The 24,515-nt window shown below is 37.9% G+C and overlaps 1 protein-coding gene across 2 annotated transcripts in view; it reads left to right on the top strand.

Moving 5' to 3' along the window:
- Positions 1-24,515, top strand: part of XRN2 (5'-3' exoribonuclease 2) — a 77,776-nt gene that overhangs the window by 40,681 nt on the left and 12,580 nt on the right. For both annotated transcript variants that reach the window (XM_059898634.1, XM_059898635.1), the window contains exons 18-27: positions 587-694; positions 791-880; positions 1,533-1,605; positions 5,331-5,414; positions 6,251-6,348; positions 6,982-7,061; positions 8,488-8,544; positions 16,483-16,551; positions 16,645-16,776; positions 18,615-18,742. In XM_059898634.1, coding sequence (XP_059754617.1) covers positions 587-694; positions 791-880; positions 1,533-1,605; positions 5,331-5,414; positions 6,251-6,348; positions 6,982-7,061; positions 8,488-8,544; positions 16,483-16,551; positions 16,645-16,776; positions 18,615-18,742 — 919 coding nt within the window. The remainder of the gene's footprint in view (positions 1-586; positions 695-790; positions 881-1,532; positions 1,606-5,330; positions 5,415-6,250; positions 6,349-6,981; positions 7,062-8,487; positions 8,545-16,482; positions 16,552-16,644; positions 16,777-18,614; positions 18,743-24,515) is intronic.

Here is a 24,515-nt window from a genome sequence, read left to right as displayed (position 1 = left end):
TTACTCCTACCAAGATTTTAATTCACCAGGCACAGAGTCAAAACACATATCAGGAAGACTTCTTTTTTCTATGAGTATAACTTGTTTCCGTTTTGATGGGCTTACTTAAATATTTTTATAATAAAGAGAAAGTTTTCACTGAAAATATAGGGAATAGTAAGATGAAGCTTTTGCCTGTTTTACTCTCAATCACAGTGATGTGCCTTCCTCACCTGTAGGCTCAGTAAGTGTCAGCTGCAGCTGCTCTTCATTTTATTTGATGATGGCAGCTCTAGAGTTGAAAGAAATGCCACCAAACACATTATAAGGATAAAAATCTTCACCAAATTGTGTTTGTGGATATAAAGTTTGGAATTAAAGGTGTTTTGCAGTATTTTTTAAATCAAAGGGCCATTGATACGAAGTAAAAAGTTCAGATTTAATCAGAATAACTTAGGACTCATGGAAAAACTTAATGCATGGAATATATACTAGAAGTCGTGTTTTATAAATAGAATATATAGGTTAATAGTCTAATTTTTATTTGTTTTTTTCTGTGTATATCATTAACATAGATTTTTGGGTTTGCTGTTTTTAATGATTCCAGGGTTGTGCGTCCTGGAAGTGGTATTATCCATTCCATTATGCACCGTTCGCTTCAGACTTTGAAGGTATTGCAGATATGGCTTCTGATTTTGAGAAGGGTACCAAACCGGTAAGCTTAACTATTTAGAGCCATAAAATTTATAGAATTTTGGCTTAGATAAAAATTGTGTGTTGTATGTTAAAGTTTTTTTTTTCTTTTTTACAGTTTAAACCACTGGAACAACTTATGGGGGTTTTTCCAGCTGCAAGTGGTAACTTTCTACCTCCATCATGGCGGAAGCTCATGAGTGATCCCGTGAGTCTTTTAGTATTTTGAGTGTGTTGGTAACTGGGTTTTTGTCGTACATTTTACCAACATTAGCCACAATTTGTTTTGCATCTCATAGTTAAGAGAGCGAAGTGCAGAAAAAAAGTAAAAGTATTTGAGTTCCGTATATTTTTCACCACTTTATTTTTTTTCTGCTTTCCTTGGCCATCAGGACCCAACTTAGTAAAAAAAAAAAAATGATTTGTGTTTGGGAGAAATTCTTAGAACAGTTTTTTTATTCTCAGCCTACCTGTAAGCCATTTTTTTTGGTTGTTCCAGCCTTTGTGGTGGCTGCTAGAGCTAAGGCTGGCCCGCTTGAAATCCCCTCCCAGCTGGTTTTGTGGGCGAGGAGTGAGACCCAGCTGGGAGGTGGGGTTGTCAGTAAGCTCTTCACTCTACACTGGGTCCACATCTGTCTGCTTTAAAATTCCTCTATAATAATGCCTTTTTTTTCATCTTTTAAAATATAATTGTTAATTTTGTTTCACTCGACCTGCAATTAAAAGAATACCATTTTTAAAAGGAAAGGACGCTCATTTTCTTATCAAGCATGATAACATGATCAAATGTTATATCAAATTCTTTGTAACAGAAATATGTGACTTCACTTTTTGAATCTTTACTTGTCTTCCTGGTATAGGATTCTAGTATAATTGACTTCTACCCGGAAGATTTTGCTGTTGATTTGAATGGGAAGAAGTATGCATGGCAAGGTAAAATTTAGACATTATTCCTTTTCGTTAAAATAATTTTCTCTTGGTAAAACTGTGCACAAACATGATTTATGGGATGAAAGAATTTCTATATTTTGCCATCCAAACTGGGATTAGCAATGATTGATATTCTAATAGTCACACTATGGTAAACAATAAATGGGTTGAAATACATTAATCATATTTTTTATCTCCTTTGTGATTAATTAATGGGACTTGGGACTTGCTCCTTTCAGTCACTGACGCCTTGTGAGGTTGCTGAGCAATGTAGAAACATGAGAGTGTCCATGTGGAGATTTACTTACACTCTGTGGAAACTTTTGAAAAATATATTCGAAATTTAGTTTACATACTTAACATTAATCATACTTAAAGTTTATTTCTTATTTATCTGTACATTATTTTCTCATTCCATTCTGTTCACAGACTTTGTAGAAAGAATGGCAATAAAAATTAGTACTAAATGTAAGGTGATATTTCCCACTCAAAAAATGTGCGATGACAGTAAAACACAAGAAAGTGTCTCACACAGTAAGCCAATTGTTGTTTCACACCAGAGTCCCTTTCAGCAAATCATTTTAACCTCTTCTTCCACCATATATTTTTCTAGAATGATAAGCATGTTTGGTAATACCGTGCTTTCATTCTTTTTCCCTGATTATTCTCTGGGGTACAGAGACCAGTAAAATAACTCAAAGAGAACTGTGGAGGAAAAGGGGAATAAATAATAATTTACCAATTGAAATAATTATTTTATGAGATTTTAGGGTTGACTTTTGATTTATGTAGTAACAGGAATTTCATATTACTTTAACAGAATGATAGTGGGAAATGCAACCCGTTGATTGGGGCTGTGCAAGTGTTGTACTCTGTGGGCATATTGTGTTATAGGTAAAAAGATTGGGGTCTTAGGTTGTTTTTGAAGATGCTTTGTAGAGGAGTAACATAGAGGGAGAGGAGGCATAGGAGAACAGGAAGTAGTAAAGTAAAAATAAAGTTATTTATGTAAGTGTTCATTAAATGAATAAGTAAATACATAAACATGCAGATGACTTACTATCACTGTAGTATAAATTGTCCAGAGGAAAAGTAAGGCAGTGCACATCAGTTAGTTTCTCCACACCCTTGCCAATATTTATTTTGTTTTTTGATAATAGCCATCTGGATGGGTGTGAAGTGGTATCTTACTGTGGTTTTGATTTTTCATTTCCCTAATGATTAATTATGTTGATCATTTCTTTTTTCATGTGCTTATTAGCTATTTGTGTATCTTTTTTTGGAAAATTGTCTTTTCAGGTCCTTTGCCCATTTTTGAATTGGGTTTTTGTTGTTTCATTATAGGTGTACTTTATATATTATTAATTTTGATGAAGTCCAGTTTTTGTTGGACTATTTTGTTATTGTTGCCTTTGCTTTTGGTGTCTAAGAAATCACTGCCAAATCCAGTGTCATGAAGCTTGCTCCCTATATTTTCTTCTAAGAGTTTTATAGTTCTGGCTCTTACATTTAGGATGTTCAGCCATTTTGAGTTAATTTTTGTATATGGTGTAATGTAAGGGTCTACCTTCATTCTTTTGCATGTGGATATCCATTTTCCCACCACCGGTTGTTGGAGAGACTGCCCTTTCCCCACCGAGTGGTCTTGGCACCCTTGTTGAAAATCATTTGAGTGCGTATGAGGGTTTATTTCTGGGCTGTTTATTCCATTGGTCAGAATGTCTGTCTTATGCCAGCACCATACTGTTTTAATTACTGTAGCTTTGTAGTCAGTTTTGAAATCAGGAGATGTGAGTCCTCCAACTTTATTTTTCTTTTTCAAGATTGTTTTGGCTGTCTGGGGTCCCTTAAGATTCCAAAAGAATTTTAGCATGGGTTTAAACTCAGACCTTTAATATTTTTATATTTCATATAAATATTTTCATTTATTAGACTCTGTAGCAAGAACACACCTTTCTTGAGGTTAAATTTACTACTGTTAGGAGATGTCGTTTTTTCTCCATACCTATCTTTAAATCTTATGGAAAGTAATGATAATACTTAGTTAAGTTCTTGCCTAAATTGAGTGCATCTTAAAATGATAGATGATAAAATGTATCTGGGTATTTTTCCAACATTTATTGACCATGTGTACTTACAATTATTATATATAATAATATAGCATAGATATTTCGAATGCTATGTATTTTATATATGAACAGAGAATTTAAGTAATTTGATCAGAGTCACACAGTGTCAGAACTAAGATCTGAACCCAGAGAGTCTGACCACTGTGTTTAACTAAATATTACCACCATTTGGGCTGCCTCTGGGCTGTTGAGAGGTTTAAATGAACCAAAGCATGTAACATAGGAAATAGGTGCTCAGAAAAAAGTAGCTGCTGCTGCTATCATTTTTACTATCATATCATTCTCAAGCACTACCACTGTCACACCTGGGTGTAAGGCGTCCTTCCTCCCTTGGCCAGTAGGGCTCGTTTGTTACTTGTTAACCATATTGCTGTCATTAGCACTGCAAGTTGCTTACTGTTTGGAGTTAGCTTCTGGAGTTGATATTGTAGGAAAGTCTTTCTGATAATTTGTTTAGATCCTAAATCTATTAGGTAGAAAACGAAAGCTAGATAATGTTGTAGTTTTTCATGTTATAACTTTTGTTAAGTGAATGACTAATTACCACTTGAACAACTTTCTAGGTTTTTTCCATCTAAGTGTTTACCAGCTTTTTAGGCCCCATAAAATTCACACTAGAAGTTGGTATTCTCCTTAACTAGGTATTCTCCTTACTTGTAGTACAATTGAAGACGTTTTCCTAACTTTGAAAATATGGTAGCTAAATAATCAATGACAACTTTGGAAACCTTTCATTTCTCATCATTTTAAAGGGAAAAAATCACGAATACAGCAGTTTTGAGTGGCAATAGTTTCAAAATTATTTAGCTTTATTTAACATTTCTCTTTGCTATTTATCTTAAAATTTTTATTTGGCCAAAATACTATTTTTACTGTATACAGCAGCACTTATTATGCTTCAATAACTTCGTATAGTTTTCTAGTAATAGATATTGTATTACTGGTGTGTTTCTTTGAAGATTATGCACATGGGTCCAGATAAAGCAATGATCTCAATTCTAGCACACTCCAGGGAACAATTTTCAGCCTGAAAATAATCATCTATTCTACCCGCCCCTAAAGTTAATTTAAGCAAACAAGTGTCTAAAATTTTTGTGTGTATAAGTTAATTATAAGGTCTTAAAATGTAATAGAATATTATGCAATTCTAGAGCTGCAAGAGTCATTTCAAGTCTTCTAGTTAAACAGAACTTCTGAGTATTTTTTTTGAATGATCTCTGTACAAAAGAAGAAACCAAGGTCCTAAAAAGCTGAAAGGATAAACCCAAGCCTTTGGGAGATTGACTGGTTTGCCCGAGGGCATCTAGTAAGGAGAGCGAGAACAGAGAGAGGCTGGTGTCTAGGTGGCCACTTGTTCATTTAATTTAAAAATTTTATTATCACAGAGTTAAGATCAAACATGGTTTTCCATATAAGCCATTTTAAGGGTGGGAAATTTGGAATTTTTTCTTCTACAGTTGAATTTTGGCTAAAGACTAGAGTTCAGTTCCCGAATGTTTTTATATTAGCAGGGATATTCTACTAGAAATGTTCATTTGGACCAGTTGGAATTTAGGTGACCCTAATAGTTGGGCGGTTGGTGTGCGTTTATGTTCCCAGGTGTGGCTCTGTTGCCGTTCGTGGATGAGCGAAGACTGCGAGCTGCCCTGGAAGAGGTGTACCCGGACCTCACCCCCGAAGAGAGTAAGGCCAGCGCCCCACTCAGGCAGCACTGAGTCTGTGGGACACAGACTTCACGTTTCCTTATAAAATTAGACCATTTTTTTTCATTTGTGAATTTTTCACAAAGGGGGCATAAATCATTGATTTTACTTCTTTGTAACAAAAGTTAAATTTGTTTCTTAAAATTTATTATCTGTAAATTGAATAGTAATTAAATGAAACTTTTAAGTTATAAGTGTTAGATTTCCTCCATCTCCCTTCTTCCCTTCCTCCTCCCCTAACCCCCAAATAACAATAACTTTGCTTGAAGGTTGAGTCAAAAGCATTTGCTCTCAGAGTGTTAACTTGAAATGTTATTTTTCACAAAAAGTGGGATTTTGTCATTAATACTGACAGTTAAAATATTGGGAAATTGCAAGGCTGAGCTCAATTGGAAAATTTATTTAATACCAGTGTAACAAACCTATAGAAATAGTATCTCCATCAATCATCCTTAGTATAATTTTTGTCCTCAGATGATACAATTTGTGTTTCCTCAGGGAATGTTTATTTCTTATAATAAGAAATTGAGTTCTGTATAAATAAGAAAACTCTGACCCTTATCTTGCAATCCCATAATAATTCAGGTATATTTTAGTAATTTTTTTTTGATAGTCATTGATTTTTGAAACCTTATCGTCAAAGTTTTTTTTTCTTCTGCAGAGACATATCACCTGTTTAGACCTATTATTGTTAAATTATTTTTCACAAACTTTAAGTTTTTAAAATTTAGATGCATCTTTTAATTTTGTTGTCATAAAAATTGCTCTTGCAGGTATAATTGTTTGATCTTTATTCTTTTCCTACTTTCCCCCCAGATAGAAGAAACAGTCTTGGAGGCGATGTCTTATTTGTGGGGAAGCATCACCCACTGCACGACTTCCTTTTAGAGCTGTACAAGACAGGTTCCACAGAGGTACGGTCTCCCTTCCATCATGAAGTGTTTTTAAACAGTATATTTATTTGGTTAATTAATCAGGAATACCTTTTTTAAATTTGGTAAAATATAAACATGATTTACCATTTTAAGCATTTTTAAGTGTATAATTCTGTGGCATTAAGACCATCTACAAAGTTGGGCAACTACCACCAACTGTCTGTTTCCAGAACTTCTTCATCTTCCCAGTCAGAAACTCTGTACCCATTAAACAACATTAAACACTGCCTCTCCATCCTCCCCTCCTCCCAGCCTCTGGTAACCTCTCTTCTTCTTTCTGACTCTATGAATTTGCCTAATCTTGATACCTCACATAAGTCGCATCATACAGTAGTATTTATCCTCTTGTGTCTGGCTCACTTCGCTTAGCATAATTTTTCAAGGTTCAGCCATCTTGTGTCAGAATTTCCTTCCTTTTATGGTTGAATAATATTCCATTGTGTGTATACACTACATTTTGTTTATCCACTCATCTGTTGATGGGAACTTCAGTGGTTTCCACCTTTCAGCTGTTAGGAATGTTACTCCTGTGAATGCTGACGAACAAGCATATGTTTTAGTCCCTGCTTTCCATTCTTTCGGGTGTATAATCAGGACTGTGTTTTTCCACAGTCAATGGATGTACCACCTGAACTATGTCATGGGATTCAAGGAAAGTTTTCTTTGGATGAAGAAGCCATTCTTCCAGACCAGTAAGCATTCATTGTATATAATTGAAACGATTGGGAGGATGTATAGTTAGCATTTTTACTTTGTTGCCTAAATGTTTCATTTTCTAGTAATAATGAGAAAGTAGTGAGAAAACAAAACAACAACAGAATACCCCTGGACTGAAAAAAGACTTGGGGTCAAAGCCCAGCTCTTGGGGCAATCCGCAAGGTCAAAACTATTTTTATAATAATACTAAGGTGTTATGATGCTGTTTGCCTTTCTCACTCTTTTCCTCCCTTGAGTGTATGGTGGAGTTTTCCAGAGGCTAAATGTAGTGTGATATCTCAAGAGATTGAATCTGAAGTGGATAACAGAATCCAGCTATTAAGATAGATACTAAGCCATGTATTAAAGAAAGTCAAAACATAACATTCTTCTCATTTGTTTTTTGTTTTGCTTTGTAAAATATAGTGGTTTTTTCATAAAAATGTTATATAAATTAATGGTAGGTTTATTACTAAATTGTCTTAGGTTTTCAATAATAGGTTTATTTATATAAATATATAAATAAATATATTATAAATAAAATAAATAATAAATAAATATATTATAAATAATAAATAAATATAAATAAATTTATTTATAAATAAATATATATAAATATTTATATTTATTATATTTATTAATAGTAGATATATAAATAAATATTATGTATTTCAATAATAGTATTATCTTTAAATTAGTGTTTAAAAAATTTCTTAGTTTTAATTTTTAATAGGTAAATATTGACAGATATAACCAACATGAACAGAAGTTCTTTGGGGTCCTCAATTGTTAAGAGTGTAAAGGGGCTCTGATATCAGAGTTTGAGAACTGCTGCTCAAGGGTGTATAGATACAGGAATAGAATTGTGGGTCATAAAATACGTGTATCTTCATCTTTTCTAGATAATATCAGGAGGGTTTCCAAAGTGATTACACTATTTTATAATCTGTGTCAATTTGTGAGAGATCCTATTGCTCTGTGTTCTTGTAAACTCTTGGGATTGTCACGACCTTAATTTTTGTCAATTTGGTGGATGCTTGTTGGGATCTTGTGGTTGACAGTTGTATTTCTCTGATTACTAATGAAATTGAATGCCATATGGTATATCTCTTAACTATTTGGTTTTCCTCATTTATGAAATACCTGTTCTGTTTTTCTATTAAGTTATCTGTTCCCTCACCTCCCTCTTTTTGGTTTGTAGGTATTCTTTACAAATTCTGATAAAAGCCCTTTGCCCATAATTGTTTTCTGTTAGTGAGATCACAAGCAAGGAAGACAAGGCCCTTTGTTAAAGATATATACGATTATATTGTTTTGCTGGTGCATTTTAATGATTCCTCAGAAACATAGCAACATCTTGCTTCCACTTATCCAAAAGGTTACAATTCACAAATAGATGGTTCTTCTCTTGTTTCTTTTTAGAATAGTATGTTCTCCTGTTCCCATGTTAAGGGATCTGACACAGAATGCTGCGATCAGGTAAGTTTCCCCAAACTGCTGACATTTGCCCAGAATGCAGCTCTGAACTTGCAGATAAGTTTAAGAAGACTGGTTCACCGGGAAATGGTAGCTGTTATTACAGCAGTGCTTTGAGATTGGAGAGTCCCTGTGTTGCAGACCTCCGAGTAGAGCCTCTTGACTTTAAATTGTGTATATTGTTAAGGTTACTGATTTAACAAGCTTGCTTCTCTGCTTTCTGGTTTCCCCTAACAACCTCTAATTCTTCCTGGATTAGAAAAGTGGGAGGTAGAAAGTAGGAGTTTCCAGGAGTAGTTTGCTGTGTATGTGCAAACAGACCTCTTCACCCCGGAGGCCCACACAGCTTCACCGTATTGTACGACTATTTATTACATTTATAGTCGTGGCCCTGCAGATTTTAAAAACAAAACTGTTACTATACTTTATTTTGGTTAAGATGAAATAGAATGAATTTGTGGAATTTTTTTAATCAGCAATTATAAACTTAAGGGGCTAATTTCTGCTATCTGGAAAACTTATACTTCGTTTCTTCAACGGTGACAGCATTTACTACTGAGTATGTAAAATATAATATAGCTATTTAGATAAAAATCAACAAGTAATTCAAGGATTTTGTAAAAGCTGTTCCTGAATACTCCTTTCCCACATTAATTCTCTCATTCTCAGGGAATATTTTGGATTTTACTTAGATTTCTCATTGTGACGTATAAGCATGTTTATTTTCCTGTCTTTCATGGATTTAGATAGCAACTGCCATTCTAGAAAGGCTTTTACTTAAAGAAAACCATTGTGAATTTGGAAAATCTTCCTAAATTAGTTGCCTTTATTTATCTCTACCCACGATTTTTGTTTATCTTTGCACATAATTTGTCCTGGCTCTTTGTCTGTGGGCTCTTTTGTTAAGGGTGGGATTCAGAACCGTAAGCCAAGCTGCTGTGCCCACCACAAACAGCCTGGCTGCAGCAGAGCCAGTGTGGACTCTGTGTAGTAACCCCTGGGGTCTTTGGCTCCCAGCCGAGCTTCAGGCCGGTTACTCCCACCTGTCCTCTCTGTTTGCTGTGCTCCTCAATTTCTCAGCATGTTCTCAAAGGTCTTCCTTCACAGCCCTCTAGAAATAGTTAATTCTTCTTAGCTATCTAATTAGGATAGAGACTTGCCCAAGGGAGGAGTTACAAACTTGACAGATCCTGGAGTTTTTGTTTGTATGATGATATGGTGGTGGTGATTTCTGAGCCTGAAATGGCACCAATTTGGTGTTGTTTGGTATCCACTATTTTCACAAGATTTATTAATTTATAAAAGAAATCTCAGATTCAGCTGTAAATTCAGGTATATGTTGAATATAACTTCATAATAAAATTGACTTAATTGAGTTGATTTCCTAGAGGTTCGTGAAAGACCAAAGTGTTAACTCGTACCGTATGAGGTGATTTTCAGTGTTTTCTCTGAGGGGTCATGTTGAGGCTGAGATGCAATTTACTGTAGTTTTGCGTGTGTTTGTTTCAGGGTTTCTTGTGTATGCTAGTGGGTTTTTTTGCTTTATAAACAAAAAATCTGAAAAGGTAGCCTCCAGAGTCAGCTGCCAGTTATTTCTGTCTGTTTTGACTCTTAATATTTTCCCCCTTCTCTGTTTGCATGCATCTGGTATTGCATTCCATGTTTGAGAAGTTGTTTCCTCACATTGACTTTAGGTAGATTCTTCCCATCGTGTTAGGTCTTATCTGTAGTATTGAGAAAGTATATTTTAGAAGTTATTTAAGTGTCTTAAATTCATAGAAGGATTCTTAGAGAATACAATCAGCTGTTACCTAGGATTTTTTTTTCCAATTCTGATTCCATAAATCGTCCAACATAGCAGTAGTGTAACCTTGAACAGAACTGAGTCATCTCCCTGAGTTTTCCTCGTTCTGCTCTTCCTCCACCATTGTAATTTGCTTAGCAGAGTATTTTAGAATAATTCTTCGTCAAATTTAAATATATAAAACCTGTATATGATTTTTAAATTACAAAAAAGTTATCTTCCTGGTGTAGCAGCACAATTTTCTATCCGTCTGGGGGAGTAGATGCACGCACACCCCCTTGGTCTCACCTCGGACTCTGTGTCCACACTGGCTGCTTTGTTCTGCGCCCCTCACACGCCTCCTTGCCCATCTCTCCGTTCTGTCCCTCGACCTCCTGTTCCCCCAGATGCCCAGACTTAGGAGCTTTGGCTTCTCACTTTACACGACTCCATGTACCTACACCACTGCTCTGGAATATTTTTTTCTTCCCAATTATTTTTCATATCTGGCTTTTCCCAGTGAGCCTGTTTTGTACTCTCTCCTCCTGGATTACCGTGGTGCTCTCCCAGCTGATTTTTTTTTTACGCCACCTTCCTTCCCACTGAATCTCTTGTCTCATCTTTCTTAAACACTGCCACCCCTCGGCGATCTTTGGTTCCTGCCATAATTTGGTGGAGCCGTGCTCTGTGCCTGAGTCCCCACAGCTCCTCAGGGACGCCTCCTCCTTGCTCTCCAGGCTGGTCCCTTCTGTGTCCCACTTATCTCTGTGCCTTCCTCCCAGTGCTTGGAATGCTCTTCCCTTTGCCTACCCTTCATTGCTTTTCTTCTCAGAGGTAATCTGGGTTTATGTAATCTTTAGAGATGTTTTCATTAGTGGCATTGTCAGATTTCTCTTTTTCTCTCATGGCACCTGGCATCCTTCTAAACCCATGTAAAAGCTTGGCTGTGCATAGTGTTGGAACCCGTGTTTGCCAGAGTCTTCTAAGAGCCCAGACTTACTTCTTCAGAGGACTGCTTCTCAAACATTCTGTGTTCACTTTTGGATGGATCAGGCAAGGGATAGAATGTTTTCTGTCTTCAAGGAGATTTTTTTTTTTTTTAATGGGATTTATTTATTTATTTATTTATTTATGGCTGTGTTGGGTCTTCGTTTTTGTGCGAGGGCTTTCTCTAGTTGTGGTGAGCGGGAGCCACTCTTCATCACAGTGCGCGGGCCTCTCACTGTCGCGGCCTCTCTTGTTGCGGAGCACAGGCTCCAGACGCGCAGGCTCAGTAGCTGTGGCTCACGGGCCCAGTTGCTCCGCGGCATGTGGGATCTTCCCAGACCAGGGCTCGAACCTGTGTCCCCTGCATTAGCAGGCAGATTCCCAACCACTGCGCCACCAGGGAAGCCCCAAGGAGATGTTTTTAAAATGTGGATGTACGTGAAGATAGATTTGTAATGTAATGACCATTACTGCCGTGTTTGTAAGACTCATGGTTGGCAAGCAGGTAACTTGAGATCCAAAACCTGAAGAAGTGGAGGACACGGAATCAGTAACAAACTTGATGGTTGGGAACACTTGGGAGGGTTTAACTTTCACTGCCTGTAATACTTCATAGGACACAACTGGTTAACCTCTTCTGATAGGATGTCAGAAAAGACATTGTTAAGTCCTATAAACTCTTTAAGTGCTTTAAAATGTCAAGTATATGGATCGTGAACAGTTTGCAGTGGTTTGCTGACTGAGCATTAATTATGGAATGTATCAGGGAAAGGTAAAAATGAAAAGATTTCTGGAGTTTTCTGCTTTCTTTGTGATGTGTGCTAGCACTCTCAATAGTAGTACTTAAATAGCATTTCTAAGGATAATTCTTAAAGTGAATGGAATTGGAAAAGGTGTTGTGCATTGTGTTTTTTTTCTATTGAGACTTTGCTGCAATATTTTCTTCTTACATCTAGCGTCTAAAGTGCTAACTTGTGGTAAAAATAAAAGCACTGTTCAGTTTCCTTACTTTACAACTATGCTTAGGTTTAAAATTTTTAATTTATATTGTCCTTAGTGTGTTTATAAAGACAATTAAATGATTAAAATAATAGAGAGGTTACCTACCAAGGAGGGGATCTACTCTACAAGCCCTCGTCGGAGCTGGTCTGGAGGGTAGAAGCTTATGCTGGCTGAGTCGGCACTGTTCCACCCCGAGGGAGTGGGTGGAACAGCTCCCTCCCCTGTTCACCAGTTAGATGAAACAACATGAATCTACGCACAGTTCTCTGACCTTAGCCGGGCAGCCTGTTGGGTCCAGAGGTTGTTCTGTTAACTCGTCTCCTCCCTGAGGGTGCTTCTGACTTTATCTCCATGTTACTGCTTTCCCTCCCCAGTAAACTCTCCACAATTAATGCCTCTTGTTTCTAATGGTGGGAATTTCTCAGAGTAATCTATATTTTTTCCCCCATTATTTTTATCTATATATTTTAGTATAATGGAATTATTTCCATTATTTTTAATGCTCTACCTATAAAAATTTGAATTACGTTAACCTGAAAAAAAAAACAAAGCACTTTGAAAGTTTGGATCCAAATAAAAAGTTACCCTTTGGGCCTTTGCCTAATGGGTTCCTGCCTAAGTCTGTTTTACTTTTAGGAAGTTTAAGTTGTGGCTGATGTTATCACGTTGGAAAAAAGTACAGTAGAGTTGTGCTTTAGCTTCTGTTGTTACTTTAATTTCTAGAAACATAATAGTTCTTAGTATATGTTTTGGGGAACAAATTAAAATACAGAAAATCTCACAACCAGTAAAAGCTTAACTCTTTCTAGGAGAGAATAAGTCTTCAAATTTTTCTCAAAGATCCAAGGGGAAAGAATGCTTTAATCTTTCAGATTATAAGTAGTGTCCCTTGTCCCTTCAGTGGGGGACCTCCAAACTTATTTTTAAATACTCCTTTTCTGTCTCCCAATGGCTTGAACCGTATTAAGTATAAGGTCACTCTGTTGAGTGCAGTTCTGAGGGGAAGTGGGAGAGATCTTGGAGATTGTTTTCTTATTAGCTTGGAAATTTTTTCCCTTTCAGAGCATGAACATGAATAATGGAATTTTTAAAACAGTTTTATTGAGGAATAACTGACATATAATAAACACATATTTGACGAATAAATGGATTTGTTTTCTCAAACATTAGCTTCAGCTCTCTTATTAAACCTCTTGGAACCGTTGTCTTTTGAGAGAGATTATCACTATGACCTGGGATTCTCTCTTCTCCCTGGGAGCTTGTTACTTGGCTGTTTCTTTCACTTCTTTTTTTTTTTTTTTTAAACATCTTTATTGAAGTATAATTGCCTTACAATAGTGTGTTAGCTTCTGCTTTATAACAAAGTGAATCAGTTATACATATACAATATGTTCCCATTTCTCTTCCCTCTTTCACTTCTTAGTTTCAGCTCTTTCTGTGGGTGCCTTGCAGGTGTTCCCCTAGAGGCCTCACCTAAGCATGATCTTCCTTCCAGCTCCAGCCCTGCCATTTCTTTAGCTCGCCCAGCATTCCCTAGGCTACGACTGTGACCTCCTTTTGGTTCTCGCCCCATCTTTCTAATGCAGTGTGGCCGGGTGGTTCTTTCTGAATTGCATCTTGGATTGCTTTTACTCTCTGACAACTTGAAGTGGCCCTACGTTGTGGTCAGAACAATCCCTTCATGACAACATTCCAGTTCAACCAGGCCGTCTTACTGCCCACTTCTGTTCACATACTTTTTCATTCCAGTCCAGCCCTTCTCAACTGGGGTCCCACCTGAGAATTAAGTCTTGAGAACTTAAAGCATTTGCTGCATGTAATGAACCAGTTTGTATCCTGTGCCTTTAGAATGGCACTGGTTATGCATCTTCCTTGGGAGAACTGAGAATGTACGTAGTCACTCAAATCATTTTTTGTAGGGCTTGTTACTTCTCTCCCAGATCCCCATTGAGAAGGCTGCTCCAGTTAAACAGAGCTACCACTTTCCATGTCTGTTCCATCCTGCAGCCAGTCCTGTCCCACCTTCAACCATAGCCTGTTGGGTGCTGTTTTCCTTGGTCCCAGGCGAAAGGCCCGCCTCCCCCATACATACATGCATTTAGCCCACGCTCACAAGGGCGTGTGTGTGGAAGGCATGTGCACTCACATGCTGTGATTCAGCGTCTTTCCTGTGCCTGTTGTTGCCTTTTCCACTTTCTTCCTTATTAAACTGTTATTAAACCTTTTCTATCTATTTCCCCTATTAGAAGGGGAGGCAGGCTCCATGCTTGGTCAGTGTTGTGCCCCTGCTCCCACCATGAGCCCGTGTATGCAGTGGGCACTCTGAAAATTTGTTTGGTAAACTGCCGAAAAGGCCTGCTGACACTGAGAGAACTATTTTGAGATACTTTAGTTGCAAGTCTTGCTTTATCACCAGATTTCTCTCTCTCTCTTTTTTTTTTTTTTTTTTTGGCCACGCCACGTGGCTTGTGAGATCTTAGTTCTCCAACCAGGGATCAAACCTGTGCCCCCTGCAGTAGAAGCTCGGAGTCCTAACCACTGGACCGCCAGTGAAGTCCCCAGTTTTCTCTCTTTACTATGTATCTGCAAAGCCCTAACAGACCCAGATACCTACCTATCTCTTTCTCTCTCACCCTCTTAAACCTTTCATATACTACCTGTCGTGCCTGGCCCTGCCCTAAGCCATCTGGAATAGAGAACATCTGAGATAAAGACAGTTGCGGTGAAGAGTGAGTTCGTAAGAGGAACAGATTGAATAAATGAAGTGTTGTTCAGCTGTTCTTGAGCTTACAGCATCTTTATTATAAATGAAACTATTTTTGTGTACTTCAAATATACAGGTAAATCCTACTGCAACGAAAATTTCTCTGTAACAGATGGGCCCTAATTATTTTAAGTGGCAGTATTTGAAGAGGAAAAAAAAGTTAGCTATCTAAAATGTCAGCCAGTTCAATAAAACCTTTTTTCACTGATTGCAACTGTAATCTGTAATCTTTGGAGGATCTTTGGAGAATATAAAAAAGCACAAAGAAGGAAAGGAAATGGTTGAGTGTACAAATAACCTTTTGGTGAATGTGTGTCTAGTCTGTTGCATGTGTACTTTTCCCATGTCATTAAGTATTTTGTTACTACATTTTAAAAAATATCAATTGAGGATACCGTTTTTAGAAAGAACCATAGTTTCTTTAACCAGTCCACTATTGTCCATACACTTAGGTTTTACAGTTTTTCAACATTATGAATACTGATGTTATGAGCATCCTTAAGTATAAACCAGGCGCGTATCCAGAGTCCTAGAAGAGACATTGCTGTGTCAGAAGGAAGACTTGTGTGCTTTGGGAGGCGCGTGCACACACCCCCCACCAGAAAGGCAGTTTGGCCCAGCTTGTTAGTCTGAATGTACAGCCTTCGTGTAGTGTTCAAATGGTGACTGTTAACATTATCACAAACACACATTAGTAGAGCAGGATACAGGCTTCCAACTGGGAGGTTTTGTGTTTTTTCCCCTATGGATTATTTGTGTTCTTTTTTTTTTTTGATTTTGCAAATGTTTCTGTTGTTGTTTGCATCTTTCTTGTAACAAGAGCTGATCTTCTCTAAGATGCCAGAGGGAGGGTCTTTGCCATGGACTGAAAAAAATGAAAGGTGTTTTTTATTTTTTGTTGTTGCAAACCTCTTGGACCTGTCTCTGATATTATACTGGAATTTCTCAAGAGTTGGGTGGGCAATGTCTTGTTATTTCTCTGTGATCACTCACAATTAGCTTGAACATGACTCTTGCACAGAAAGTTACACGAGGGCCATCCTGGAAATTAGTGGCAGTTTGGTGAGGAAGATGTTTAGCCATTTGGCAATTTGGCAAAATCCAGTGACTAAGATCATTTTTGGAGAACACTTTTGAATTTTAGTTATTCTGTTTAAGGGTCAAAAGTACCTAGTTCCCTGGTGGCCTAGTGGTTAGGATTCCAGGCTTCCACTGCCGGGGCCCAGGTTTAATCCCTGGTGGGGGAACTGAGATCCTGCAAGCCATTGCAGCGTGGCCAAAAAAAAAAAAACCTAAAAAAAATTAAATAAATAAAATAAAGGTGAAAAGTACCAGAGTTTACATGATAGTAGTTAAGCGAGGCTAATCCAGTATAATCATTAAATTATGTATTGTTCTCTTCTAGTATTAATTTTAAAGACCCACAGTTTGCTGAAGATTACATTTTTAAAGCCGTAATGCTTCCAGGAGCAAGGTAAACAATAATGCATTTATAAAACTCTCTAGGTTTATTTTGTATAAACGAAGTTCATCCCTATAACTAAATTTTGTATTTTCAAATGGTTAGAAAACCTGCACCGGTACTGAAACCTGGCGACTGGGAGAAATCCAGCAATGGGCGGCAGTGGAAGCCCCAGCTCAGCTTTAACCGGGACCGGCGGCCCGTCCACCTGGATCCAGCGGCCTTCAGGGCTTTGGGGTGAGTGGTAGGTTTTTCTGTGTGTGTATTTTGCTTTTTCTGGGTCTTCCACAAAGCATTAAGTCAGCATTTATGCCACAAATATTTAAGACCATTAAATACAACTATTCTGCAGATATTTTAATGACTTTGATACTTTTCTGCTTTTCTTCGTTTTTTAAAATTCACTTCTGTTTCTTTGGTCTATATATTGCTTTACGTGTTGCTTGAGAATTCCGTTATTTTCTCTTAAGAGATTTTGCTGTCTAGAAGACCGTTATTTCAAAAGAAAAAAACGTGCTCTTCACCCTCAAGAAAGTTCTGGCCGAGTTCATGTCCGGGTGTCCCCAGTACCTCTGTGCAGAGCTATCAGCTCCTGGGCTTGTACCCAAGCACTGATGTCTCCGTGCTGCCTTAATGTGTTTCATGGCCTGTTAGTCAGGTTGAGTCTCTTTTAAGATGTCTGCTGGCCATTTGTATCTCCTCTGCTGTGAATTTCTGATTTTTATCCTCTGCCCTTATTAGCTATCAAATTGTCTTTTTCCTAGTTATGGAGACAACCGTATATAAAAGAGGGGGCTTTGAAACAGTAACACGTAAAGCTGGGATAAAAAGAGCAATGTGCTGGGGTAAATATTAATGAGTTATCATCTATGAATTGATGATAACTCATAAATAGATATTTCCAATTCATAGGAAAACCTTAAGATTCAAAATGGGATTTAGGCAGTAGGTTACCATCAGCAGCATGTACTTTATACAGTGGCTAGTAAGGGACAGTGGGATCATGGGCTTTGGATCCTAAACGTCTGGATCAGATGCCTTGTCTACCACTTGATACGTTTGTTCACGTTACTGAACCGCCCTGTGCCTCCATTTCCTGTGTGTAAAATGGGAATCATAATCACACCTACTTAACTCATGAAATTGTTGTGGGGATTAACTGCTTAGGATAGTTTCTATTGTGGTTGTTTGGTCGTCTGCATTCTTAATAGTAAAAGAAATGCAAATCTAAAATATTCTTAAGATTTCTTTTTTGCATTATTTCAGCCATTTTGGAAAGCAACATAGAAATACCTCTAAATAGAGTTTTAAGTTCTGAAGGTACTCTGAACTTTTGATCCAGATTCCTGCTTATTGGTATTGATCCTGAGAAGATATTTTAGAGGAGCCTAGTTATATGCCCAGATCTCTCTAGGCATTGTTGTCTGTACTACTGGTGCTAAATGGTGGACTGGTTTAGTAAAATATGAGATATCAACATGTAAATATTCTATAGGTATAGATGTTAACACCTAGGAAGACTATGAAAGATATAGGGAAATGTTTGATATATCAGTAGTAAACTGAAAATAGTAAGATATAGAGTAGTAGTATATACAGTTGACGCTTGAACATCTCTGGGGTTAGGGGCACTGACCCTCTGAGCAGTCGAAAATCCTCAACCGTGTATTGTATAGGACTCTAGTATTTACTATTGAAAACAATCCACCTATAAGTCGACCTGCACAGTTCAAACCCACGTTGTTCAAGGGTCAACTGCATAGTGATAGCAACAGCATGGGTCTTTGAGGACAAAACTAAATATAATGCAAAAAAAGAGAAATAGACTCAAATTATTTTTTGCATAAAGTAATTAATAAATATTTACATGATTATTAAAAATCTTTGGTGTGATAAGTGAATATTTGCTGTCACCATTATCAGGTACTGTTTTGAACTTTGTCCATTATAAATCTTTTAAATTTGCATTGTCTTAATCAGATCTAGTAGTAAAAAGATGGCTGCCAGCATTTATTTATTATGTGTTGGATATATGTCTATATAATTGTTTTGCTGGCTGGGGGATCCTTTTATAGCCATGTTATGCCCAGAGGCTCTGGAACTGGCGTTTACAGCAATGCTGCACCACCACCTGCGACTTACCAGGGAAACTTGTACCGGCCACTGTTGAGAGGACAAGCCCAGATTCCAAAGCTTATGTCAAGTAAGTTTTCAGTAATGGATTATTTTACCTGCTAAATTAAGTACTGCAACAAAGGGTGGCTTCTGATCTTCATTGCTAAAAAGATTTATTATGTCAGTGCAAACATATTGGACTTAAAAACCCTAATGTTTAGAAGAATTATAAGAGAATACTTCATACAGACTTTCAGACATTTTTATCTGATCTGTATATAGTTAATTGAATAATATGAATTGGATTTCTTATTTTCATTTCTAAATCTGCTTCTGGGTGAACATATGCAGAAAAAGGTATGCGAAACAAGCTCCTGTTTATTCCATTAATACAGGTAATGGGGCAATTAAATCAGGTGCGGTAGACATGGGATTGGAATTACTTGAAAGACAACACTATCTGTTTCTTAATTCAAATTGTATCTTAGTAACTGCCTAACATAAAGATGGGCGTTGCCTTAGGTAGAAATATGCCTTTAACCTTGTGGTTCTGTGAAGACTGTGGCCTTTCCTTGACCCCTTATAACTTGTTTTGTGGGCAGAAGTGAATCAGAAATGTTAACTATGAAAGTGATTATATGGCATTTGGATTGCAGTGGAAATGGGAGAAAATAGTTGAGTGTTGGGCTTCACGGATTTTGTATTAATTTTAAACTGTATCCCCATTAACTGTTGTGTCGGAGCTCTGTGGCCGGGCTCATTTTCAGGGAAGTGTAGGTCATGTGCCAAGTTCTGAGCCACTTTCTTTGTGAAGCCTGTGCTTCTGCGTTCCGCGTTGTCTGGTCGCTGCCCCACCAGCCAGCCCCTGCGTGGGGAGGAGGGAGACAGTGCGGCGAGATGCTAACATTTGTTAAATCCAAGTGTCGTAGCATTTAAGTTTTTTTTCTGAATGTTTCACATAGTTCATAAAAATTAAATTTAGAAAAAACAGGAAGGGCTACTGTATTGCAGAGAACCCTCAGAACTCCTTTTAAACCAAAGTTACACCTGTCAAAGAGAGAACCAGATTAAAGTGAGGATTGTTGGGAAATATTTATGCTTTGTACTTAGTATTGTTTTCATGCTGATTTAGTTACAAAACCATTTTTAACCTGAAGCCCTGTAAGAAAGGAGTTCTGATGGTCTCCTTCTCTCAGGGTCCTGTTTTCACTGTGTTCTGTCTGTCTGTCTGTGTGTCTCTCTGTGAGACTTAATGACACTGAATTGTTAGACTCCACCATGAAATCTGTGGACTTCAGCGGTTTTATTCTATTTAGTGAAGGAAGCACAGAAGGGGCACAGGGTTTAATGGGCTTCTTGGAGATCTTCTCGGTACAGTAGTTCCCTCAGCTGCTTTCCCCCGAAAATTTAGCAAATAGCATTTCTGAGTATTTCCATGTGTAATGCATGCAGAATATGTATCAATATGTACCACATACAACAGAAAAGTCTGATCACTTTGAAAGAGTTATCTGTGCCCTGAGATCTCACAAGTGAGCGATGAGAGCATCTCCAGCTAATTGTTAAAGCCAGCTGTTTACTCACACGTTCCTTATCAGTTCCTTTTTCCTTGTGGCTCTTTGCCATTTATTTCTATCTCTACTGGTATCAGAGCTTCCAAATACAGGGACAAAATGAGATGCAAGTGCTAGAACCAGCTATAATCTCTGTGGCTTAGTTTAGCCAGTATTTCTCAAGACCATGGTTGTGGGGAATTTCTGAGGTTGTTGCATTGAGTAGACTTTCCGAGGTGTGGCAAGAGGTTTGAGTAGCAAAGGTGAAAGCACGTGCTCTGTGTTAAGTGGCTTCCTTCCACCTCCTGTTTCCTAAGGCCCAGTTGCTGGCCTGCTGCCACCATAGTTTATCCAGATGGCACCTGGACATCTTACTTAAAACTTTGAAGTCTTTTTTTTTCACTAACTTAAATTGACTTATTTTTAATTTGTAAAGTATATCAATACATTATGGGTTTGATGTGCTTGCTGTATTTTTTCAAATATACATCAAAATGAATACAACCACGAAGAGAACAAGCTTGTTCATGGGCCCCCAGAAAATCATCTTCTGTACCACCTGTGATATGTACCACACTTTGGGATGTATTGCCTAGATCAGTGGTGCTTAATCAGGGAATCATAGGCCATATGAGAATCTGTAAAAGTCATGGAGTCCCTTCCCAGAAAATCACTCAGTGTGGGATTCATATAAATCCAAGTACTGCATCCGAGGTCCCCTTCCACCCTGCAGGATCCTGCCCCAACAGTAAGAGAAAGAAGTCAGAAAGTTCTTTTATTTATCAAGGTCATACCAGAGGTAAAGAATTTCATACCCTTTGGGGCCTGCAATTCTAGAGTTCTTAGTTTGCCTTTTTTGGAAACAGACAGCTCTTGTCAGCATCTGGGCATTTTATTTAAAATAGTGGGGTCCCGTCTTCCCTTTTATTACTTTGACTAACTCCTCATTTGCTGTTTTATAGCACTTAATTAGATAAAATTTGTTTATACTTACAAAGAAGCTTTGATTAGAAACTTTGATTAGAATCTGTTCCACTTAGAATCTCTTTAATTACATCGTTAAAAAATAGGAAATATGCTTTGTAAAGTAGGGATTCACTTTGAGCAAGAAACAAGTGGCCCTCTCTGCCTGGTGACTTGTAAACATCGAGTCACCTGAGGATCAGTGCTGGGACTCTCATTGTATTTAACATATCTTTTCAAAGGGGGTGGGGATGGGAGGAGTGAAAAAGTTTATGGAAAAAAATCAACCAGGATGCGATATTTAAATTGAGCCAACAAGGGGGAATTTGGAATACTCCAGGCTGAGAGAAAATAATGAGCTTGAAGTACATTGCAAGTACTCAGGTGGTATTAAGCTTAGAATATAAAATTAGTCAGAGAGTATGCACTAGAACTGATTATGAAGGTAGGGAGGCTGATTTTTTTTTTTTAACTGATGTTTTAAATGTATGTTAACTGTAATACATGTTAGTTAAATAAAATATGGTGTATAATAGTAAAACATATTTTAAAAACCAGTAAATCCATGATCCTGAAATAAGCAGTGTTTCTTCTGTTAATTCTTCATATATGCAATTTTTGAAAATTAGGTTATTATACATATGTTTTCACGTATACTTTTTATTAAAATGTAACATACATAAAATGCCAAATCATAAATGTACAGTTTTATTTTTATGAAATGATCACAGTCATGTAACCACCACTCAGATCAAGAAACAGAAAGTTGGGACTTCCCTGGTGGCGCAGTGGTTAAGACTCCGCGCTCCCAATGCAGGGGGCCTGGGTTCGATCCGTGGTCTGGGAACTAGATCCCACATGCATGCCTCAACTAAGAGTTTGCATACCACAACCGGGGAGCGGGCGAGCCGCAACTAAGGGGCCCGCTTGCCTCAACTAAGGAGCCTGCCTGCCGCAACTAAGACCCAGCGCAACCAAATAAATAAATTAATTAAAAAGTTACTGGTGCCCTAGAAGCCCCCCATTGTGTCCTCCCCCAGGCACTGCCCCTGCCCATTAAAGGCAACCTGACTTCCATAGATTAGTTTTGTCTGTTTTTTTTTTTTTTAACGTAGTATCTAACAGTCTCTTAACACCGTTACCCTTTTTAAATTTGCCCTTTTTAGTTGGATGTTTTGCTTCTGAGATTTATCCGCCTGTCGCTGTAGCGAGAGTTCATTTGTTCTCATTGCTTCCTGTGTCCCATTATGTGACTGACCGTCATTTATCTGTCGAGTTGGGATAGTGTGGAGTTGGTCCCCAGCTTGGGGGTGCTTGGAACGGACCGCTGTGAAGCTCTCCCGTCCTGGTGCGTGTTGTAAACGCTTCTGGTGGGTCCATTCCCAGAACTGCAGGGTCAGGGCTGTGTGCACGGTCAGCTTTCGTGAGAAGTGCCAGACACGGCCCGGTTTACATCCCCGCAGCAGTGTGGGGGAGGTGCAGCTGCTCCCTGCTCTAACCAGCCCCTGGTGTTGTCGGCCTGTTGGCTTTTAGTCACTCTGTTGGACGGGTAGTGGAAGCTCACTCACGTTGAATTAGACTCTTCTTGGTGACTTGGAGCAATTTTTCATGTTCATTGACTGCTTGGATATCTTTTTTGGTGATGTGCTTGTTTGGGTCTTTTGTCCATTTTTCTACAGGGTTGTCTGCCTTTTTCTTTTTACTTTGTAGGAGTTCTTTTATAGTCTGGTTATGAGTTTGTTTGGGGGTTTTTTGTATTGGAAGTATCTTTTTCCACTTGAAAGCTTGCCTTTTCCTTTTAGTGTCATCTGATGAGCCAGCATTTGGGGAAAGTGGGTGAGGTGCGTGTGGGAACTCCTCGTGCTCTTGTAGCTTTTCTCTGGGTCTTGAATCATCACAATAAAAAATCGAGGACAAAGAAATCGTAGATATTTCATGTATTTTGATGTTTTTGTAAGTAATATCTTTTAAATGTCGTTTTCCAGTTGCTTGCTTGTATATATAAAGAGTTGATTTTTGAATATTGACTTTATCTGACAACTTCACTAAAATTCGTGTATTCTGAAAGGTTTGTATGTTCTTTTGGATTTTTTCCCTACTCAGTCATGTCATCTGTGAGTTGTGACAGTTTTATATATTCATTTTCTAATCTTGATGTCTTTTGGTCTTTTTGTTTTATTGCACTGCCTGGGACCTCTAGTGTGAGTCAGTGTAAGTGGTGATGGTGGGCATCCTTATTTCATTCCCAGTCTTAAGGGGAAACCTTGTAATATTTCACTATTAAATATGATATTTGCTATAGTTTTTTCATTTATAGAAGGAGTTTCCTTCTATTCCTTGTTTCTAGTGGGTATTGAATTTTATCAGATGCTTTTCCTCCATTTCTTGAGGTGGTAATGTTTGTTTGTTTTTTTCCTTCTGTTACATGGTGAATGTACACAGATTGATTTTTGACTGTTAAACTAACCTGGCATTACCGGAATAAGCCTAATTGTTTGTGATGTATCAATTTTGTGTGTGTGTGTCAGCATAGTGTGGGCTATTTTTTCATCTCTGTGTTATGAAAGATTAGTTTATAGCTTTCTTCACACGTCTGGCCTCATAAAACAAGTTAGAAAGTGTTTCCTACATTTTTGTACTCTAGTAAGGGTTACTGTGAGATTGTTGTCATGTCTTAATCCTCAGACTCACACAAACCACTGAATTCTTCTCCTTTTTTGGCAAGACTTTTTAAAAAACTTTTTAAAGCAAAAAAGTGTGCAGTTACATCTCGTTTCTAGAACCACAACTTGGTTGTGGAAAGACTTGGTGGTGGTTCTGTTTAGGGAGAGATGGTGAAAGTCTGGACTGATCTGTGGCGAAGTGGATTCCAAGTGGAGAAGGTGGGAATGGAGGCACTAAAGGGCTGCGTAGTTGAACGTGCGAAGTGCGGGAGAGAGAAGATTCCAGATGAGGCTCCTTGTGCACTGAGGGCACCTGGGGGACTAGAGAGTTTGGAAGCACAGGAGGATGGAGGAAGATGGAAGAACATGATAGTTCTGATGTGTGTGGAGGTTGAAATGCCTGAAGACATTGATGCCATCTGCCTGGAGGTAGCGATAAGGATCTGATACCTGCTCAGGAGAGAGGAAATTGGGAATCATATCCGTATAAACCAGAAGTGTAAAAGTTTAAGCAGGATTGGGATAGGTTAAAGATTTCTAATTGCCCTTGGTTATACGAGAACCTAGAACAGCCTGGGGTTGTGAGATTGGACTTCCTAGAAGGCAACCATGTCATTTCACACAGTATTCCCTGATAACCTTTGTAAGAGATGTGTTGGAGAAATAATCGGCCTAATCTAGA

Source organism: Balaenoptera ricei, chromosome 15 (genome assembly GCF_028023285.1).
Source record: "Balaenoptera ricei isolate mBalRic1 chromosome 15, mBalRic1.hap2, whole genome shotgun sequence".
NCBI classification, from domain to species: domain Eukaryota; kingdom Metazoa; phylum Chordata; class Mammalia; order Artiodactyla; family Balaenopteridae; genus Balaenoptera; species Balaenoptera ricei.
The sequence above is the reverse complement of the archived record's forward strand: the minus strand, read 5'-3'. Positions and strand labels throughout refer to the sequence as shown.